Genomic DNA, 21,624 nt, shown 5'->3' on the forward strand with positions numbered 1-21,624 from the left:
CTTTATAGATGAGAAGCCTCAGGCTCAATGATGTTAAGTAATTTTCCCAAGTTCCCACAATCAATAAGTGAAAACCAGGTCTGATTCCAAACATTAGGCTGCTTTTCCCAAACTCAGTCTCCAGATCCCAAATGAGGGAATGAGGCAAAGCCAGCCAACTGACACATTCCACGGGAGAGCCAAGATGAGTGAAAGTTGAGAAAAAATAAACACGGCAGGCAAAAGTAATTTAAAGGAGGGGATAGTGAAAAAAGAGAGAGATGGTTGACCAGGAGAAAATGGACCACAAGCCAGAGAGTCAGCTTCCACCTGCCAGCATCCTGGTGGATACAGTTCAGAATCTTGTCCCCAGTTCCCTGTACTCACAGTAGGCTCAGACTGGTTATTTAAGGGGAGAGTTGTTAGGCATTGGTTATCTTCAGCACTGGTTAACTCTGCCAGCTCAGTAGATTCCTTTGCTTGGTCTATACACATTAAGAAAAGAGCAATAAAGAATGGTAACAATAACCATACACAATGCTGCATACACCCTCCAAATGCTCTTCATGAGATTCATACTCCAAGTACATCACCATCGTTTGGTAGGAGCTGGTAATTAGGACCTGCTATGGGCACCTTGGAAAACTGCTTTTGGGTCTAACTCATAAGAGATATGTAACCTGTGCAGGGCCAGCTTCGTGGGTAGACAGGGCCCTACACACTTGCCTCCTGCCACCCCATCATAATTTCTCTTTTGTCATTTCCAATTGACCCCAAGACAGACTGTATCAGGTGGAGAAAATAATTCAAGGTTTAATCAGCAACTTTTCTTTCTCCAAAGGTATAATAACACATTAATTACTCCTATATGACCACAGGTTTTCAGTGACCTCTTTCAAGTAATATTTTATCATTGCCTCTCTACAGAATCCAGGTAAGAAATTTTGTTATTTCCCAATATACCTGTCTCTCTTTCGTGGCTGCTAGGAATCTCAGTGTCTTCTTTCTCAAACTCACCAAAAAGGTCTGAGGAGATTTTCGTCTGGTCAGGCCTCACCTGAAATGCAAACCAAAAATCACATGATTTTTAAAAGCAGTAATCCTTTTAAAAATGTATTATTAACAGACCTAAAGAGACATAGACAGCAATACAATAATAGGAAGGGAGTTTAATACCCCACTTACATCAATGGATACATCACTCAGATGGAAAATCAATGTGGAAACATCAGCCTTAAATGACACGTTAGATCCAATGGACTTGACATATACATAACATTCTACCCGGAAGCAACAGAATACACATTCTTCTCAAGCACATATGGAATCCAGGATAGATCATATATTAGGTTACAAAACAAGTCTTAATAAATTTAAGAAGACTGAAATCATATCAAGCATCTTTACCAACTACAGTGGTATGAAACTAGAAATCAATTACAAGAAGAAAACTGGAAAACTCACGAATACATGGAGATTAAATAACACGCTTCTGAAAAACCAATGGGTCAATGAAGAAATCAAAAAAGAGATTAAAAAAAAACCTTTTGGCAAATGAAAATGGAAATGCAACATACCAAAACTTATGGGGTGCAGCAAAAGCAGTTCTAAGAGGGAAGTTCATAGTGATAAATGCTCACATCAGAAAAGAAAAGAAGGACTTCCCTGGTGGTCCAGTGGTTAAGACTCTGTGCTTCCAATACAGGGGGCACAAGTTCGATCCCTGGTTGGGGAACTAAGATTCTGCATGCTGTGCAGAGTGACCAAAACAATAATAATAATAAAGAAAAGAAAGAACTCAAATAAACAACATATCTTTACACCTCAAGGAACTAGAAAGAAAAATAAATGAACCCAAAGTTAGTAGAAGGAAGCAAATGAAGAACAGAATGGAAATAAACAAAAGACACTAAAAAAACAATAGAAAAGATCAATGAAACTAAGAGCTGGTTCTTTGAAAATATAAACAAAATTGACAAACATTTAGCTGGATTCACATATATGTGTGTGTATCTATCTGTCTATATTTAAAACAGCATATTATTCAGCCATAAAAAAGAAGCAAATCCTGCCATTTGCAACAGCATGGGTGGAACTTGGGGGCATTATGAAAAGTGAAATAAGTCAGACAGAGAATGACAAATACCGTATGATCTCACTTGTATGTGGAATCTTAAAAACAACAACAAAAACAAGTTCATAGATACAGAGAGCAGATTGGTGGTTCCAGAGGAGGGGTTGAGGGCAGGTGAAATGGGTGAAGGGGGTCAAAAGGTACAAACTTCCTGTTATAAAATGAATATGTCATGGGGATGTAAGGTACAACATGGTGACTATAGTTAATACTATATTGCATATTTGAAAGTTGCTGAGAGACCAAATTCTCTAAATTTATTTTGTTCACACACAAAAAAAACTTCTAACAATGGTGATAGTTGTCAACTAGTCTCATTGTGGTGATTTTTTTCACAATATATACAAAAATGGAATCATTATGATTTACACCTGACACTAATATGTTTTAGGTCAATTATATCTCGATTTTAAAAACCCCAACATGGAAATGTAAGAGACATGAAAACATACTAAAACATATTTACTGATAAATAATCAAGAAGAATTAAACATGCCACCTGTTTGTCATCTCCTAAAGCTTTAATGGAAGCTTGTGCTATGTTGAATTGCAATTCAAAATGAATTTCTATTTTCATCACTTCTTTGTTTCTGATATTAATAGGCTTCTTCAGGTAAATTTTGAGCATCTTCATCTCAGTTTCTAGCAAAAATAAAAAGTATACCAATGTAAATCAACATACTGAAAGGTTACATTTTTAAATTTTATAATTTTAAATAACTGCACTGGGATATTTGTTCACTGTCCAGATTCTTCTGCAATGAGAAGTTGAAATTATTTTAATAAAGTTACTCTGAAATTATTTTTATTAGATGCACATGTATATTTTTACACACACACACAATATGTTTAAGCAGTTAATCTAGCAGAGATAGAAGTAACTTAGCAGCATAGCAAATGAGATATTTTGTCTTCTAAAATTCAATCCATTTTTTAAAGAACATTTGTGAATACAAAGCTATCATCTGTAACAGGTATTTTACTTCTCAATATATTAAGCATGACATTCATTCTCATTCTTTCTGTCTCTCTCAGATCCCACTCATTTCTAAAATTCAAAATAAAATCCACTGTTCTCAATATACAAACTGGAATAATCCACACTCATCTCAACAGACTCCACTTAAAGAAAAGAAATGGAGACATTCTCCAGAGAGGCCTAATTCTCAGACAACAGTTTCCTTGAGGGCCTCTGACCAGGACATCAGCCCTTTACTGACAAATAGTAATTGGTTTTAAAAGAGAAAATAGTTTAGACCACAATTCATAGCGAGCCCAAGAATAAGCCACAGTAAGTACAAGCTGTGTTGGAAGCAGCAGGGGTGAAAGAGTAAAACCCATGAAAGAGCAGGCAAAGCTCAGGGTCACAAATTGATGAGAAAGAAAAGAGGAAAAAAGAGACACACCTGGGTCTGGATCTGTGGCCAGTGGTACTCGAAATGTGGCTAGTACAACACGAATTGCATTATAAGCATAAAATACACACTAGTTTGTGAAGACATAGTACCAAAAAAGAGAAGGTAAAGTATCTCATTAATTGTTCATATTGATTACATGTTAAACTTTTAATATTTTGGACATACTGAGTGAAATAAATATATATTATTAAAATTAGTCTACTTGAAAAAAAACTTTTTAATGAGGCTACTAGAAAATTTTTAATTAAATATATGGTTCAGATCTTATTTCTATACAACAGTGCTGGCCTCTAGTAAAGTTCAACAATCCCCCAAATGCTGATCTTACTGGACGTTCAGTCACTGCAGAGAAAGTCTCTAGATCCCTGCAGCAAAAGTAATTCTAAACAAGGTCTGAAAATGTAAACAGCTAGTTGGGCTGTGGGGCTCGATGCAAACGTACAAGGGCAAGAAGAAATAGCCCGAGGGCTGCCCTCAACAGGCTCCTAAAACATTGTCAACCCCTTAGCAGGAAGGGCTTGGCTCGCAAAAGGCAAGTCTTGCTTGTAGTGTTTGCTACACAAGCCTCAGTTGCCTCGGCTATAAAACTAAAACATCACACCTACTTCCTCCTGCTACTGTGAGGCACTTTATGAATTTTAAAGTCTCCCCAAAATGTGATATATTTATGAAGTGTAGAATATTAACTTTGGCAAGTTGGTTGCTGAAAACCACCTCAACAGCAAAGTTCAGATTCAGAAACTTAAAATATGTAATGTTAGGGGTACCACAGTCAGAAAATCCATGGAAGTCTTTATAAAATATTGACTTCAGAATAAACACCGATGATACTTTGCATATCTTAAGTGAATAGTAACAGGTAATGACTATGTAAATTAAGTTACTCTTATGATTATATTTAATTTACATTTCTAGTAAGATGCTTATAAACCCCTTTCCTTTACTACAGATAGGAGACACCTCCAACTCAACGTATGCTATCTTTCCAATTTTGTGACTGTATAACTGCTCAATTGTGCTTCTTCCCATCTGTGACACCATAAGAAATATATATTTGATCTTGGCCTTGGTTTCTGACACAGAGCTCCTGAAATGCATTTTAAGTGATGGGGTGCTAGGAGCATCTTTTGTTCTAATATTTGGTCTTTGACCCTGGTTCCTGACACCAAAGCTTCTAAGGCCCTTGGAATGCCCGGGGTGATGAGTGTTTTATAAGTTAATGAGGTGACTGGAGGTTAGAGGACTGGGGGTTGGAGGACTTAAGGATGGGGACTGGTCAAAAACTTGCACAAGCCTATTAGATAGCCTCATCCACCAGAGGGCAGACAGCAAAAGCAAGAAGAACTACAATCCTGCAGCCTGTGGAACAATAACCACCTTCACAGAAAGACAGACAAGATGAAAAGGAAGAGAGCTATGTACCAGATGAAGGAACAAGATAAAACCCCAGAAAAACAACTAAATGAAGTGGAGAAGGGAAAACTTCCAGAAAAAGAATTCAGAATAATGACAGTGAAGATGATCCAGGACCTCGGAAAAAGAATGGAGGCAAAGATCAAGAAGATGCAAGAACGTTTAACAAAGACCTAGAAGAATTAAAGAACAAACAAACAGAGATGAACAGTACCATAACTGAAATGAAAACTACACTAGAAGGAATCAATAGCAGAATAACTGAGGCAGAAGAACGGATAAGTGACTTGGAAGACAGAATGGTGGAATTCACTGCTGCGGAACAGAATAAAGAAAAAAGAATGAAAAGAAATGAAGTCAGCCTAAGAGACCACTGGGACAACATTAAATGCAACAACATTCGCATTATAGGGGTCCCAGAAGGACAAGAGAGAGAGAAGGGACCAGAGAAAATATCTGAAGAGATTATAGTCGAAAACTTCCTTAACATGGGAAAGGAAATAGCCACCCAAGTCCAGCAAGTGCAGCGAGTCCCATACAGGATAAACCCAAGGAGAAACATGCCGAGACACATAGTAATCAAACTGGCAAAAATTAAAGACATTATTGAAAGCAGCAAGGGAAAAATGAAAAATAATACACAAGGGAACTCCCATAAGGTTAACAGCTGATATCTCAGCAGAAACTACAACCAGAAGGGAGTGGCATGATATACTTAAAGTGATGAAAGGGAAGAACCTACAGCCAAGATTACTCTACCCGGCAAGGATCTCATTCAGATTCGATGGAGAAATCAAAAGCTTTACAGACAAGCAAAAGCTAAGAGAATTCAGCACCACCAAACCAGCTCTACAACAAATGCTAAAGGAACTTCTCTAAGTGGGAAACACAGAGAAGAAAAGGATGTACAAAAACAAACCCAAAACAATTAAGAAAATGGTAATAGGAACATACATATCGATAATTACTTAAACATGAATGGATTAAATGCTCCAACCAAAAGACACAGGCTTGCTGAATGGATACAAAAACAAGACTCATATATATGCTGTCTACAAGAGACCCACTTCAGACCTAGGGACACATACAGACTGAAAGTGAGGGGATGGAAAAAGATATTCCATGCAAATGGAAATCAAAAGAAAGCTGGAGTAGCAGTACTCATATCAGATAAAATAGACTTTAAAATAAAGAATGTTACAAGAGACAAGGAAGGACAGTACATAATGATCAAGGGATCAATCCAAGAAGAAGATATAACAATTATAAATATATATGCACCCAACACAGGAGCACCTCAATGCACAAGGCAACTGCTAACAGCTATAAAAGAGGAAATCGACAGTAACACAATAACACTGGGGGACTTTAACACCTCACCTACACCAATGGACAGATCATCCAAACAGAAAATTAATAAGGAAACACAAGCTTTAAATGACATAATAGACCAGATAGATTTAATTGATATTTATAGGACATTCCATCCCAAAACAGCAGATTACACTTTCTTCTCAAGTGCACACAGAACATTCTCCAGGATAGATCACATCTTGCGTCACAAATCAAGCCTCAATAAATTTAAGAAGACTGAAATCATATCAAGCATATTTTCTGACCACAACACTATAAGATTAGAAAACAATTACAGGGGAAAAAGCATAAAAAACACAAACACATGGAGGCTAAACAATACGTTACTAAGTAACCAAGAGATCACTGACAAACTCAAAGAGAAAATAAAAAAAATACCTAGCGACAAATGACACTGAAAACACAACAATCCAAAACCTATGGGATGTGGCAAAAGCAGTTCTAAGAGGGAAGTTTATAGCTATACAAGTCTACCTCAAGAAACAAGAAAAATCTCAAATAAACAATCTAACCTTACACCTAAAGGAAGTAGAAAAAGAAGAACAAAAAACCCCCCAAAGTTAGCAGAAGGAAAGAAATCATAAAGATCAGAGCAGAAATAAATGAAATAGAAACAAAGAAAACAATAGCAAACATCAATAAAACTAAAAGCTGGTTCTTTGAGAAGACAAACAAATTGAGAAACCTTTAGCCAGACTCATCAAGAGGGAGAGGACTCAAATCAAGAAAATTAGAAATGAAAAAGGAAAAGTAACAACTGACACTGCAGAAATACAAAGCATCCTAAAGGACTACTATAAGCAACTCTATGCCAATAAAATGGACAACCTGGAAGAAATGGACAAATTCTTAGAAAGGTATAACCTTCCAAGACTGAACCAGGAAGAAATAGAAAATATGAACACATCGATCACAAGTAATGACATTGAAACTGTGATTAAAAATCTTCCAACAAACAAAAGTCCTGGACCAGATGGCTTCACAGGTGAATTCTATCAAACATTTAGAGAAGAGCTAAAACCCATCCTTCTCAAACTCCTCCAAAAAACTGCACAGGAAGGAACACTCCCAAACTCATTCTATGAGGCCACCATCACCCTGATACCAAAACCAAACAAAGATACTACAAAAAAAGAAAATTACAGACCAATATCACTCATGAATATAGATGCAAAAATCCTCAAAATACTAGCACATAGAATCCAACAACACATTAAAAGGATCATACACCATGATCAAGTGGGGTTTATTCCAGGAATGCAAGGATTCTTCAATTTATGCAAATCAATCAATGTGATAAACCATATTAACAAATTGAAAAGAAAAACCATATGATCATCTCAATAGATGCAGAAAAACTTTTGACAAAATTCAACACTGATTTATGATAAAAAAAACTCTCCAGAAAGTGGGCATAGAGGGAATCTACCTCAACATAATAAAGGCCATATAGGACAAACCCACAGCAAACATCATTCTCAATGGTGAAAAACTGAAAGCATTTCCTCTAAGATCAGAAACAAGACAAGGATGTCCACTCTACCACTACTATTCAACATAGTTTTGGAAGTGCTAGCCACGGCAATCAGAGAAGAAACAGAAATAAAAGGAATACAAATTGGAAAAGAAGAAGTACAACTGTCACTGTTTGCAGATGACATGATACTGTTCATAGAATCCTAAAGAGGCTACCAGAAAACTACTAGAGCTAATCAATGAATTTGGTAAAGTAGCAGGATACAAAATTAATGCACAGAAATCTCTTGCATTCCTATACACTAAGGATGAAAAATCTGAAAGAGAAATTAAGGAACACTCCTATTTACCACTGTAACAAAAAGAATAAAATACCTAGGAATAAACCTACCAAGGGAGACAAAAGACCTGTATGCAGAAAACTATAAGACACTGATGAAAGAAATTAAAGATGATACCAACAGATGGAGAGATATACCATGTTCTTGGATTGGAAGAATCAATACTGTGAAAATGACTATACTACCCAAAGCAATCTACAGATTCAATGCAATCCCTATCAAATTACCAATGACATTTTTTACAGAATTAGAACAAAAAATCTTAAAATTTGTATGGAGACAAAAAAGACCCCAAATAGCCAAAGCAGTCTTGAGGGAAAAAATCGGAGTTGGAGGAATCAGACTCCCTGACTTCAGACTATACTACAAAGCTACAGTAATCAAGACAACACAGTACTGGCACAAAAACAGAAATATAGATCAATAGAACAAGACAGAAAGCCCAGACATAAACCCACACACCTATGGTCAACTAATCTATGACAAAGGAGGCAAGGATATACAATGGAGAAAAGACAGTCTCTTCAATAAGTGGTGCTGGGAAAACTGGACAGCTACATGTAAAAAATGAAATTAGAACATTCCTTAACACCATACACAAAAATAAACTCAAAACGGATTAGAGACCTAAATGTAAGACTGGACACTATAAAACTCTTAGAGGAAAACATAAGAACACTCTTTGACATAAATCACAGCAAGATTTTTCTTGATCCACATCCTAGAGTAATGGAAATAAAAACAAATATAAACAACTGGGACCTAATCAAACTTAAAAGCTTTTGCATAGCAAAGGAAACCATAAATAAGATGAAAAGACAACCCTCAAAATGGGAGAAAATATTTGCAAATGAATCAATGGACAAAGGATTAATCTCTAAAATATATAAACAGCTCATGCAACTCAATGTTAAAAAAATAAACAACCCAATCCAAAAATGGGCAGAAGACCTAAATAGACATTTCTCCAAAGAAGATATACAGATTGCCAACAAACACATGAAAGAATGCTCGACATCACTAATCATTAGAGAAATGCAAATCAAAACTACAATGAGGTATCACCTCACACCAGTTTGAATGGGCATCATCAGAAAATCTACAAACAACAAATGCTAGAGAGGGTGTGGAGAAAAGGGAACCCTCTTGCACTTTTGGTGGGAATGTAAATTGATACAGCCACTATGGAAAACAGTATGGAGGTTCCTTAAAAAACTAAAAATACAATTACCATATGACCCAGCAATCCCACTACTGGGCATATACCCAGAGAAAACCATAATTCAAAAAGACACATGCACCCCAGTGTTCACTGCAGCACTATTTACAATAGCCAGGTCATGGAAGCAACCTGAATGCCCATCGACAGACTAATGAATAAAGAAGATGTGGTACATATATACAAGGGAATATTACTCAGCCATAAAAAAGAACAAAATTGGGTCATTTGTAGAGTTGTGGATGGATCTAGAGACTGTCATACAGAGTGAAGTGAAGTCAGAAAAAGAAAAACAAATATCATATATTAACGCATATATGTGGAACCTAGAAAAATGGTACAGATGAACCAGTTTGTAGGGCAAAAATCGAGACACAGAGGTAGAGAACAAACGTATGGACACCCAGGGCGGGAAGCGGTGGGGGGGTGGGGGTGGGATGAATTGGGCGATTGGGATTGACATGCACACATTGATGTGCATAAAATTGATTACTGATAAGAACCTACTGTATAAAAAATAAAATTAAATTTTAAAAAAAGTTTTGCTTACATATCAATGATATTTCTAGAAAAGAAAAAAAAAAAAGGACAGGGACTGGTCGCCAGAAAGACCAAGGTATGGTTAGAGGGTTGGAACTTCCAGCTCCCCAACCTTCAGGGAGGGGAGAAGGGCCAGCGATTGAGTTAATAATCCATAATGCCTACATGATAAAGCTTCCATAAAAACCCCCAAGCTACAGAGTTCAGAGAGCTTCTGGGTTGGTGAACACAAATGTTCCAGGAGGGCAATGCACCCCAACTCCTCAGAAACAAAAGCCCTCGCACTTGGGATCCTTCTGGATCTTGCCCTGGGTATTCTCTTCATCTGGCTGTTCAGCTGTATCCTTTATTATATCCTTTATAATAAAATGGTAAATGTAAATGCATGTTTCCCAGAGTTCTGTGAACCATTATAGCAAGTTTCAAACCCGAGGAGGAGCTTGTGGGAACCTCTGATTGGTAGCCAGTTGGCTACCAGAGCTTCACGGTGAAAGGCTCTCCTCCTTTTCTGCCACTTCCTTTACTGCCTAATCTAGCCCAAATTTCCCTCTTTTTCTAGTATGTAACAGGAGAAATTAAAAATAATAACACAAGTGATTCTTGTTCATATAAATTCAAATTGTGTCTGTGAAATGCAACAGTCTAGTCGTACATCTGTTTGTAAATTAATTTCAGCATTGCTTATATCTGTGATTCTTTGTATTCTCCTGGTTATTACATCTTATTAATTTGCTCATTAATTAATGAAATCTTTTACCCACATTTATTTTATATTTGTATGTGCATCGTGATTTTACCTTTTCAAAAATTACCCTTTAACAAAACACCAAAGTTAACTTATGTACACAAGAAATTCCAGCAAGGAATGCTCAGGGCTGAGGAAGGATTACCTTATCCTAAGTAGTCCCATGGGAGAACCTTCAGTTAAGAGTTCAAGGCCAGGAAGGATGGATTTGTTCTTTCCAGGACTTGTATGATGAGAATCATGTTATCCATTAACTTTTCACCCTGGCTTTCAGGAAGCTAAGCACCAAATTTGTATTTTTTTTTAATTGTACAGTTTTATTTTATTTTCTTTAAATTTATTTATTTTCTTCTTGGCTGCATGGGCCTTCATTGCTACACACGGGCTTTCTCTAGTTGCGGAGAGGGGGGCTACTCTTCGTTGCAGTGCGCGGGCTTCTCATTGTGGAGCACAGGCTCTAGGTGTGTGGGCTTCAGTAGTTGTGGCAGGTGGGCTCAGTAGTTGTGGCTCGTGGGCTCTAGAGTGCAGGCTCAGTAGTTGTGGCATACGGGCTTAGTTGCTCTGTGGCATGTGGGATCTTCCCGGACCAGGGCACAAACCCATGTCCCCTGCACTGGCAGGCGGACTCTTAACCACTGCGCCACCAGGGAAGCGCTAAGCACCAAATTTGAATCTCCATGGTGGCCAGATCAACCTTCGTGATAGACATTTTTATTCTTGTTTGTGGTTCCAATTTTCCATTTCTATCATTTTGTTATAAATATGCAAGCTGCCCTAAATCCTTTGTGAAAAGAAGTATAAAATCCACATAATTGCATAGTATTCAGTTTTAACTCTTTAGTAAAGCCAATTACTTAAAAAATGATTGTGTATTGAGTTACTTTCAAAACATCCATTTTTTAAGAGACCCAATTCAGGAATCCTGGTCAAGTGTGACTATATCTGAAATACTGAACTGGACCAATACCTTTCTTCTACTCACCCAGAAAAGGATCACTCCTGACTCCATGCCCCTCAACTCTACCTACCAAGAGGAGAAGAAAGGTGAATGACGGAGATTTCAGAAGGGGGAGTCAGGGCTTCCCTGATGGCGCAGTGGTTAAGAATCCGCCCGCCAATGTAGGCGACATGGATTCGATCCCTGGTCCAGGAAGATCCCACATGCCACGGAGCAACTAAGCCCATGCGCCACAACTACTGAGCCTGCGCTCTAGAGCCCACGAGCCACAACTACTGAAGCCAGCAAGCCACAACTACTGAAGTCCGCACGCCGAGCCCGTGCTCTGCAACGAGAAGCCACCACAAGAAGCCTGCATGCAGCAACAAAGACCCAATGCAGCCAAAGGTAAAAATTAATTATTTTTTTAAAAAAAGAAGGGGGAGTCAGAGGGCTGATATTTAAATAGTTTGTACATACCCAATTATTAGTATAAATATGTGGGAAAGGGAGGGCAGGTACTATAACCATTTTTAAAAACGGTGGTACAGGACTTCCCTGGTGGCACAGTGGTTAAGAATCCTCCTACCAATGCAGGGGACACGGGTTTGAGCCCTGGGCCAGGCCACAACTACTGAAGCGCGCGTGCCTAGAGCCTGTGCTCCACAAGAGAAGCCACCGCAATGAGAAACCCACGCACCGCAACGAAGAGCAGCCCCTGCTCGCCACAGCTAGAGAAAGCCTGCGCACAGCAACAAAGACCCAATGCAGCCAAAAATAAATAAATAAAATAAATAAATTTATTTTAAATAAAATAAAATAAAAAAATAAAATTACAAAAAAAAATATTGTGGTACAAAACATAAAAATGGTGAACAAGGTAAATGTTAAGTGTGGAGTTCAGTAGTGCTAAGTATACTCACATTGCTGTACAAGAGATCTCCAGAACCTTTTCATCTTGCAAATCTGAAACTCTGTACCCATTAAACAACTCCCCATTCCCCTTCCCTGCAGCCCCTGGTAACTAACCACCATTCTACTTTCTGTCTCCATCAATTTGACTACCTTAGATATCTCATGTAAGTGGAATCATACAGTATTTGTCTTTTTGTGACTAGCTTTTTCCACTTAGCATGATGTCCTCGAAGTTCATCTATGTTGTAGCAAGTGTCAGAATGCCCTTCCTTTTTAAAGCTAAATAATAGTCCATTGTAGGTACAGATCACATTTGCTTTATCCATTCATCCGTCGATGGACACTTGGAGTGCTTCTACCTTTTTTTTTTTTTTTTGGTTGCACCGGGTCTTAATTGCAGCAGGCAGTCTCCTTAGTTGTGGCTCGCGGGCTCCTTAGTTGCGGCCTGTGAACTCTTAGTTGCGGCATGCATGTGGGATCTAGTTCCCTGACCAGGGATGGAACCCAGGCCCCCTCCATTGGGAGTGTGGAGCCTTAACCACTGCGCCACGAGGCAAGTCCCTGCTTCTACCTCTCGACTCTTGTGAAAAGGCTGCAGTGAACGTTCGTCTGCAAATCTCTTCGAGTCCTGCTTTCAATTCTTCTGGATATATATCCAGAAGTGAAACTGCTGGATCATATGGTGATGCTATTTTCAGTTTGTTGAGGAACCATAATCATTTTTACAATGGGAAAACCAGGCAAGTCATGGAACCCCAAAGTTACAGAGTGGAGGACTCACTAATCTTTTGCCCTGAGCACAGCCTTCTGTCCACAGCACTCACCACCTCCCCTCCACGTCAAGTGCAAGCAAAGTCTGCTTGGGAATTAACTAAACATACACTGAAACTGTAAACAGAAACAATACTCAGGACTAAATGCGGGGTAGTTTAGAATTAACATCTTACCTATTACGCTGAAATTAATCGCTGCTTCCTTCAAAAGTCTTACTGAGTCCCATAAAGCGCTCTTGGAAAAAATAAGTGAAATTCATGAGCACATAACACATACTTGGATATGAACACTCTCTACGCACTTAGGTCTAAACAGGAATCGAACATGATTACCTCAGGATTGTTTATATGAAAAGTTACACTCTGAGTTCCTAGGTTGAAATCAATCCAAAATTTCTCTAATTTTTCATCTGCAGGTTTTCTCATCTGTAAGATATAATTTCAGCATCAATATCATATGAAAGGGTCAAATGAAAATTACTCCATTAAAAACAGAACTGCTTTTCTGAGAACAACCCTTTCAACAACTTTAAGGTTATAGGGTCACCGTTTATTGCCTTACTCATTTCTGCAAAATAGGAGCAAGGTTTCAATTTTATATAAACAATCTATTTCTGGAAAAACCCTACTATACTTGGCAATTTAAAAGATGTTTAAATGTGTCAGATAACTCTAACCATACAAACTTTTTTTTCTGGTGCCAATCACAGAGAAAACTGTTCTATGTTAAAGCAGTAACAATCCACACTGCCTATGGATAGAAACTTCTAGCAAAGGAGGTACTGTGACCAAACATAAATGGTGAATTGCCATCTAACTTCCCATGTGTTAGAATAAGGCTAAGACCTGAAGATTTCAAATTATCTTTATTTTAATTGATTAGTCAGCCCTCTGTATCCACAGGTTCCAAATCCAAAGATTCAACCAAATGTGGATTGAAAATATTTAGGAAAAAGAATTCCAGAAAGTTCTAAAAAGCAAACCTTGATTTTGCCATATGCTGGCCATTATTTACATAGCATTTACATTGTACTGACAACTATTTGCATAGCATTTACATTGTGTTAGGTATCAGATGTAACCTAGAGATGATTTAAAGTACATGGGAGGATGTGTGTACATTATATGCAAATACTAAGCCGTTTTATATATGGGACTTGAATATCCGCAGATTTTGGTATCCACGAGGGGTCCTGGAACCAGTCCCCCATGGGTACCAAGAAATGACTGTATTATAAAATAAATATATGCTCTTAAATAAAGAAGGAAGGAAAGAAAGATGGAAAGAAGAAAAGGAAAGACAGATTCAAACAATATGATGCTAACAGAAAGAATAAATATCTCCTTCTCTGTCCCTCAAATTCCCATAGGTACCTTTCCATGGGAACCATTACCAATGCCATTGCTTCCTCCCAGATGTGTTCTAGACATACTCAGGAAGTATATACAAAGTTTTTATTCCTCAACAATGGGACAAACACTAGACTTAACTATTCTTCCACTTGTTTTCCAGTAAATAGCATTTCTTGGCCATTGTTCCATCATACGTGTCTACTTTTTAACAGCTATAGCGTTGAACAAAGGGTTTTTTTTTAATTTAATTTAATTTTTTATACAGCAGGTTCTTATCAGTTATCTGTTTTATACATATTAGTGTATACATGTCAATCCCAATCGCCCAATTCATCACACCACCACCACCACCCACCCCCTTCTCCCCTTGGCGTCTATAGGGACAAAGGTTTTAACACAAGTGTATATCACGGGAAGCCAGTGTAAGGACCCCTACTGAAGCTGATGGAAATTTAGAAGTCCTAGAAAGAAGAAGCAAGCAGAGATTGGAATCCTCAGACAACCAGAAAGAAAAACAGACTTGAAATATAGGAATCAGTCTACCAAAATCAGTTCTAGAGAGAAAGAATGTATAACGTAGTCGTGAGCTAATGGCTCAGCTCACAGAGGCCAAGAAGGGGGCCCTCAACCCAAAACAGTGAACTGGTTAACGAGAACATTCTAGAGACACGATGCAGGAAACCTCAGCACAGTCCAGGTTCAGAGACCTATGAAAAGTTTACCCGGAAATTGAGATGCTGCAGGTTGGGGCACTTTTACAGGAAGGACCTTGTGCCTCTAGAAACCAAAGAAGGGGGTGAAAAGAGACGGTTCAATTTTGGACTATGAAGTACAAGGCAGAATGATCTAGAGAAAGGAGAGTGACCCTAATTGCTGGGGGTAGAGTGGGAAGCATCTACTGGGTGGAAAGAAGCAATGGACTTGCTCTATTCCCTCCAATCCAGGCGTGAATAATGGTGCTCATCAATAGGATAAAATAAGGCAAGGTTCCTGTAACTGAACTCATGAAGGCAGTATAAACCCTAAAATTCCTTTATGTGGAAGTAACACTAGGGCTCTTCAATAAGAAGCTTCAGAGTAAGGCCTAAGAGGAGAAGCAAGTTTCCTTTTTTAAAAAAGCTCTTCTGTGTAGCAAGAGCCATTTGGCCTGATGTAAACCTACCTATGGCTTTCACTATACATCCCCCCACCCTCACAGCCCCTGAAAGAGAGAAAAACATACCTCATGCTCATCAGCAAAAGCAGCAATGCATGGAAATGAATAGACCCTGCAAAACACCTTACAATTAAAAAGTAAAATAAAATATGGATGGACCACACACACGACCTACGGATGTTCTATAAACAAGCATGTATAACTAGGTACACCATTATGTCCCTTGGTACAAAGTATGAAAGGGGCTCTCAAACCTACAAATGGAGATCTACCATGGGCAGAATTCAAATCTCCATCTGGCAGTCTACAAGCCAGGTTTTCAGGTACTATATATAACCTCAACCCAGCTGCTTGGCAAGAGTCCTAATGAAAGGAGTGAATGTAGCCAATATTTTCTTATCAAGGACTTAACTGTTCATAATACGTCTTCCCCTAGTAACCTCAGATCTATAGGAAATTATTCTTCATAAAAGCTCCCTGGAGGATATAAAATTACAACTGCTCCAAATCACAAATAAATATGTTAAAGGCTGATAGAAATCATTTTTAAACACACACGAATGAATCACTAGGCAGAATGTGTCTAATATTCTGAGGTTTCTACTCAATGGATAACTTAGTAATGCTCAGTAAATTCTGTATCCTACATTCTCTCCTAAAACAAATCATAGATTTTTTTTCTTTTTTTCTTTTTTCTTTTTTTTGCGGTATGCGGGCCTCTCACTGTTGTGGCCTCTCCCGTTGTGGAGCACAGGCTCCGTACACAGAGGCCCAGCGGCCATGGCTCACGGGCCCAGCCGCTCCACAGCCTGTGGGATCCTCCCAGACCGGGGCACGAACCCGCGTCCCCTGCATTGGCAGGCGGACTCCCAACCACTGCGCCACCAGGAAAGCCCCCTAGATATTTTTTAAATATTAGACATTTTCAGAATAGAATTAGTCAATAAAGTAAAGCTCAGAGAAACGTCTTACCTTCTTTGGTCACCAAGTCTGTCATTTAGGTGATTGAGAAACCGTCTACAATCCTTTAAAGTAAATAATGCAAACTTTTTGGTTAAAAAAAAATCAAGATATTTAATTTAAATACTACCCTTTGCAGCATGTAGAGGCCAGTGTTCGCTACTACATTTCCAGGATCCAGTGACATCACAAGGCTTCACAAGGATTCATTATTAATCACGATAACTAAAATAATACTTTGTGTCAAAAAGAGGAGGCTCCAGACTCATGTTCTGAGCCCCCAGCCATGAGACTTGCAGCTGAGGAATGCTTAGGTCTCCAAAAGTTTTATGTGCAGGAACAAGCAAGAGAAATACCTCTTACTGATGACCTGGATTGTAATATTTGACTAACCCACAGGGTATCCATCTCCCTACCATCTCCCCAGCACAAGGCAACCACAAACCCATGAAACTTATCAATTTGGGGTTTACCCTGGTGTATTTAACCACTGTAGATTTTCCTTATCAGGAGTTCTCTAACCTGCTCCTTCCTGGTATCTCTCTCCTGCTAAAGGCCCTAAGAATAAAGAATACGTTTATAGTTCTCCCAACCAACAGCGACCAGGGAGGCAAACTGTTACTCCCAAGTTTCTAAAACCAAAGAGATACTGATCCAGACTTTTATCCCTTTTGTTAGCAAGGACTGTCTGTTGTAGTCAAACAGTCCTCACACTCTGTGTCTAGATTCAGCACTAAATGGACATTAATGTGAACTTTCATCTAAAAGCAGTTCCACTAAGAAGCTGATGGCTCTAGGGGGAGAGTGATTTGAGAAAGAGGATAATTACTTTTGTCTTATGTTCCCCTAATTTCCCTGCAGATGAGAGAACCACACAGAGGGGAAAGGAAACTAATACTGGTGTGTCTACAACATCTCAGGCACTTTTAGTTTCTCTCATTTAATTCTCACAATTCTGAAGTTGGTTTTATTCCCATTTTACAGATGAGAACACTCAGGCTTCACGAGTCAACTATCAGCTCCAAGGACATATTGCACAACACAGGGAATACATAACCAGTATTTTATAATAACTATAAATGGAACTATAACCTCTAAAAATTGTGAACCACTATACTGTACACCTGTAACATATAACACTGTACATCAACTATATTTCAATTAAAAATTTTTTAAAAAAACAAAAGTCAACTACTTTGCCAAAATGTATACATCACATCAGTCGGGGAGGTGGGACCCAAACCCAACTCTCGGTATTCCCATTTAGATCAAACTGCATCCTGGCTAAACAACTACTGCAGACCTGGCAACGGGCTTAAAGTCAAATTTAACATATTTCATAATATATTTGAAGGTTCGGATTTAATAAAATCCCAAGTGCTCAGCAGTTTTGACCAGAAAGGCTTTGTTTAACATGAGCACTGTTACTAATAATTTCAGCTTTTCCTACAGAATCAGCCTCATCTTAAGAACTTTTTTAAAGGAGAGGGAAAACATTTTAGCTATTTTAGGATAAAGGTGAGCATATAGCAAAGCCATAAACTACATCTGTGCTACTTGAGGACCCAATCACAGTGAGGCCGGGTTGCATGGAAGACACCGAAAATTATTGTTCTTCCAAACTGTGAAGGCTGGAGGGCTCACAACACAAGCACCCCATAATACTCCTCTGCTACCAGAGCGCCCATGCCAGCTTCAGCCTCCTGTCACCATGCCAGCTACTCTCTGCAAGGCCGAAATGCACATTCCTTTCTTCTCCAACTCTCCCTACCCTTCAAGGTTTGTTGAAAACCACTTCCCACTCCATGACCACTGTCTCTGACTGGATCCATCAAACTCACACAGTTCTGGCTCCAGGCTAAGTTTCCTGTAAAGATGTCCTAATTGTATGCTGGTATCTGGTCCACAAATATTCTGTTTCTATTACCCTCAAGTTATTTCACATAAGTGGGAAACAGGAAGTTTAAGAATGGCGACCTAATCACATTTAAGAAACAAATCCTCCCCTGAGCCCAACATACAGGAAGGCTCTGAAAGCATGCTTCAAAAATACTGATTAAGTGGAGTTGTCATGACCAAGAATCTCACCGTCTCAAATTCTCGATCTCTAATTTCCTTGAAAGCCTCAGCAATGGTATCGTCTTCAAACCACTGATGGACAAAGTTTTCCCTTGATTTTTTCATGGTCAGTCTACACAATGCTTCACAGAGAGCCACCTGCTGGTCATAATCTAGAGATTAAAAATACGGCAGACATGGATAATTCGGGGCACAAAGCAAAAGAAAAAAGGAGCTCCACACATCAGCATTTGCTCTAAGAAGGTCCATCTTAGAAGACCAGCATTGTGTCTTATAGTTATAAGCAGAAAGACATATCCTAGAGCAATTATAATCATTTAAATTCATCTGTAAGAAACACTAGGGGAAAATCCAAATGATAGGTCAGTATACAACAAATTTGTTAAAAATGATATTTCTGCAATTCATATTTTAGATAGATTAAAACATTTATCAAAAGCAACTTTGTCCAAGCCTCACAGATAGAACAAACTAGTGGTTACCAGAGGGAAGGGGGGAGGGGCGAGAGAGAAGTAAGGGAGTAAGAGGCACAAAGTATTAGGTATAAAATAAGCTACAAGAATATATTGTACAACATGGGGAATACAGCAAATATTTTGTAATAACTGTAAATTGAGTATAACCTTTAAAAATTCTGAATCACTATACTGTACACCTGTAACTTATATAATATTATACATCAACTATACCTCATTGTTTAAAAAGCAGCTTTATCCAGGCTTAAATACGTCTATAAAAATAAAATCCTAAGAAACTGTAGTATTTCACAGCAGATAAACAAAACTACACATATCGACATGTTTAGATTTCAAACAATTTTAAAGGTAAAAAGCAGGATGCAGCTGGATATGCAAACTTAAATTTGCAAAAACAATAATGTATGTTGCTGTGAATACACAGAAAAGAAGTACAAAAATATTCTTGGAAATGAAAAACAAATCCAAGTCAAAGGATTACCTCTACAAATGGCGAGGGGAATTGGATGGGGAGCTGGACACAGGCGCTTTACCTGTAACTCTGATTTATTTAAAAAAGGATTTGAAGCAAATGTGGGAAAAGGATCAAATTTGACTATGCTCATTGGTGAGTAAAGGAATATTCATTAATTATTCTTTATGGTTTTAGCATGCTTAACTCTTTCATCATAAATTAAATATAAAAATCCTAACTTCTATTTTTAATTTGACCACAACTTATTCCCCATAGTTCCAAGATGCTCATAAAACCCCCAATGTCCAATATTTAACATTCTAACATTTAAAATTCTTAATACTTCTTACCACCCACAGTCAAGATTGTCCTTGCAAGGTCTTTCCTGAAACATTTAGATAAATTTCATTTTACTGAGATGAACATAAGTAAAACTCTACTATACTGGCATTAAAATTTTAATCCAAGATGTATATTTTTGAAAGTATTTCAAATTCATTGTCAAAATTTCCTCAACATCACAAATACATTTTTTTGGAAAAATTGTCAAGTTTATATATTAATGACTTACATATACTTTTTACAAAGAAGCTAGAGCTACTATACATTCTGAGGTTCTATTTCTCCCTCTGTAAAGTGAATTATAATTTGATGTTCTCTGAGGATTCATCAAATGCTAAGATCCTGGAATTTTAAGTCACCTCACCAGCCTGTGAGGATGCATACCCTCTTTTTCTTTTTTTTTTTTTAAACATAGTTTGACACCTGGAAGAAATGATACAGTAGGTGCTGCGGGTCTTTCCTATAAGCTTTTGGAACTTATTTTAAAAACTGATAAATTTAAGTTAGAGATGTAATGGGATTAAGTTATCACATTATTGTAACTAACACAGACTCCCATATTGCATATTCACTTAAGAATTTCAGTTAAATGCTAACAAGTGTTGATGTCGATTTTTTAATATCTGAAATAACTCTCACACTAAGGAATAGATTTAAGAAATCTTGTAGTAGTTCAGTTTCTCATAATAAATGGATTGATTTGTCACAATTAAATAGAAGCCTTAGAACAGCACCACTGAGAGTTCTGCTTACTTTTATGTTTGCAGATTTTACATTTGACTTGGAGCACAGAACACTCAAGAACTAGACTAGAACTCAAACAGTAAGGCAGGACCACTGCATTAGTTTGAAAACTTAGGAGAAAACATCAGGTCGGCGTCTCTCCAGATCTAAGTACACCACTAAGGGTAACGATTAACTAATCTATTCAATGAATATTTTGTAGGAAAAATTAAGAGAAAACGCTGCATCCTGCAAAGACAAATTAAATGGACAAACATGATGAGCTCCACGCTCACCAATCACGTCTTTCAGGTCTACACTGTGATAAACTGGGTCACCCTGCCTCTTGCTAGTCATGGCTGCACGTCCCCCAAACGATGGTGTGCCACAATGATGTCACCGATGCTGGTTGGTGGTCAGCACACAGTCACAGGTTTAGTTTCAGATTTCAAAACAGGGTGCTGGTGTTGCTCTTCCCATGGTCACACCTTACAACCTTCTCTCCAAATTTCTATGTCCCAGGAACTACATAATTGTGAGTGGGTCACCAAAAAACCCAAAATCCATCCCTTGAAAAGCAATACATACCCTATTGGTATTGGTAATAGCTGGTAACCTTTGAGCATTTGCTCTCTACCAGGTAATGTGCTAATGGCTTTCAATGGATTGCCTGATTCGACCTGTACAGTAACTCTATTGATCAGCATTAAAGTTGACTCCATTTTACAGATGAGCAGACTGAGGTGTAGTGAGCTAAGAATGTGCTCTAGAGGAGCAACCAGCATAAGTCGCCAAACTAGGATTTGAAGCCTGAGGT

At 38.1% G+C, this 21,624-nt stretch overlaps 1 protein-coding gene across 1 annotated transcript in view; it reads right to left on the reverse strand.

Annotated features, from left to right (window-relative positions):
• SYCP2L (synaptonemal complex protein 2 like) overlaps positions 1-21,624 on the reverse strand; it is a gene marked incomplete at its 5' end in the record, with an annotated part of 55,182 nt that overhangs the window by 27,344 nt on the left and 6,214 nt on the right. The window contains 9 exons of the mRNA XM_081247416.1: positions 367-464; positions 943-1,036; positions 2,613-2,755; positions 13,439-13,499; positions 13,598-13,690; positions 15,840-15,885; positions 16,746-16,798; positions 18,822-18,964; positions 20,093-20,127. Of these exons, the coding sequence (XP_081103542.1) occupies positions 367-464; positions 943-1,036; positions 2,613-2,755; positions 13,439-13,499; positions 13,598-13,690; positions 15,840-15,885; positions 16,746-16,798; positions 18,822-18,964; positions 20,093-20,127 (766 nt within the window). The remainder of the gene's footprint in view (positions 1-366; positions 465-942; positions 1,037-2,612; positions 2,756-13,438; positions 13,500-13,597; positions 13,691-15,839; positions 15,886-16,745; positions 16,799-18,821; positions 18,965-20,092; positions 20,128-21,624) is intronic.

This window comes from Mesoplodon bidens (genome assembly GCF_964165515.1).
Source record: "Mesoplodon bidens genome assembly, chromosome: 10".
Taxonomy (NCBI): Eukaryota; Metazoa; Chordata; class Mammalia; order Artiodactyla; family Ziphiidae; genus Mesoplodon; species Mesoplodon bidens.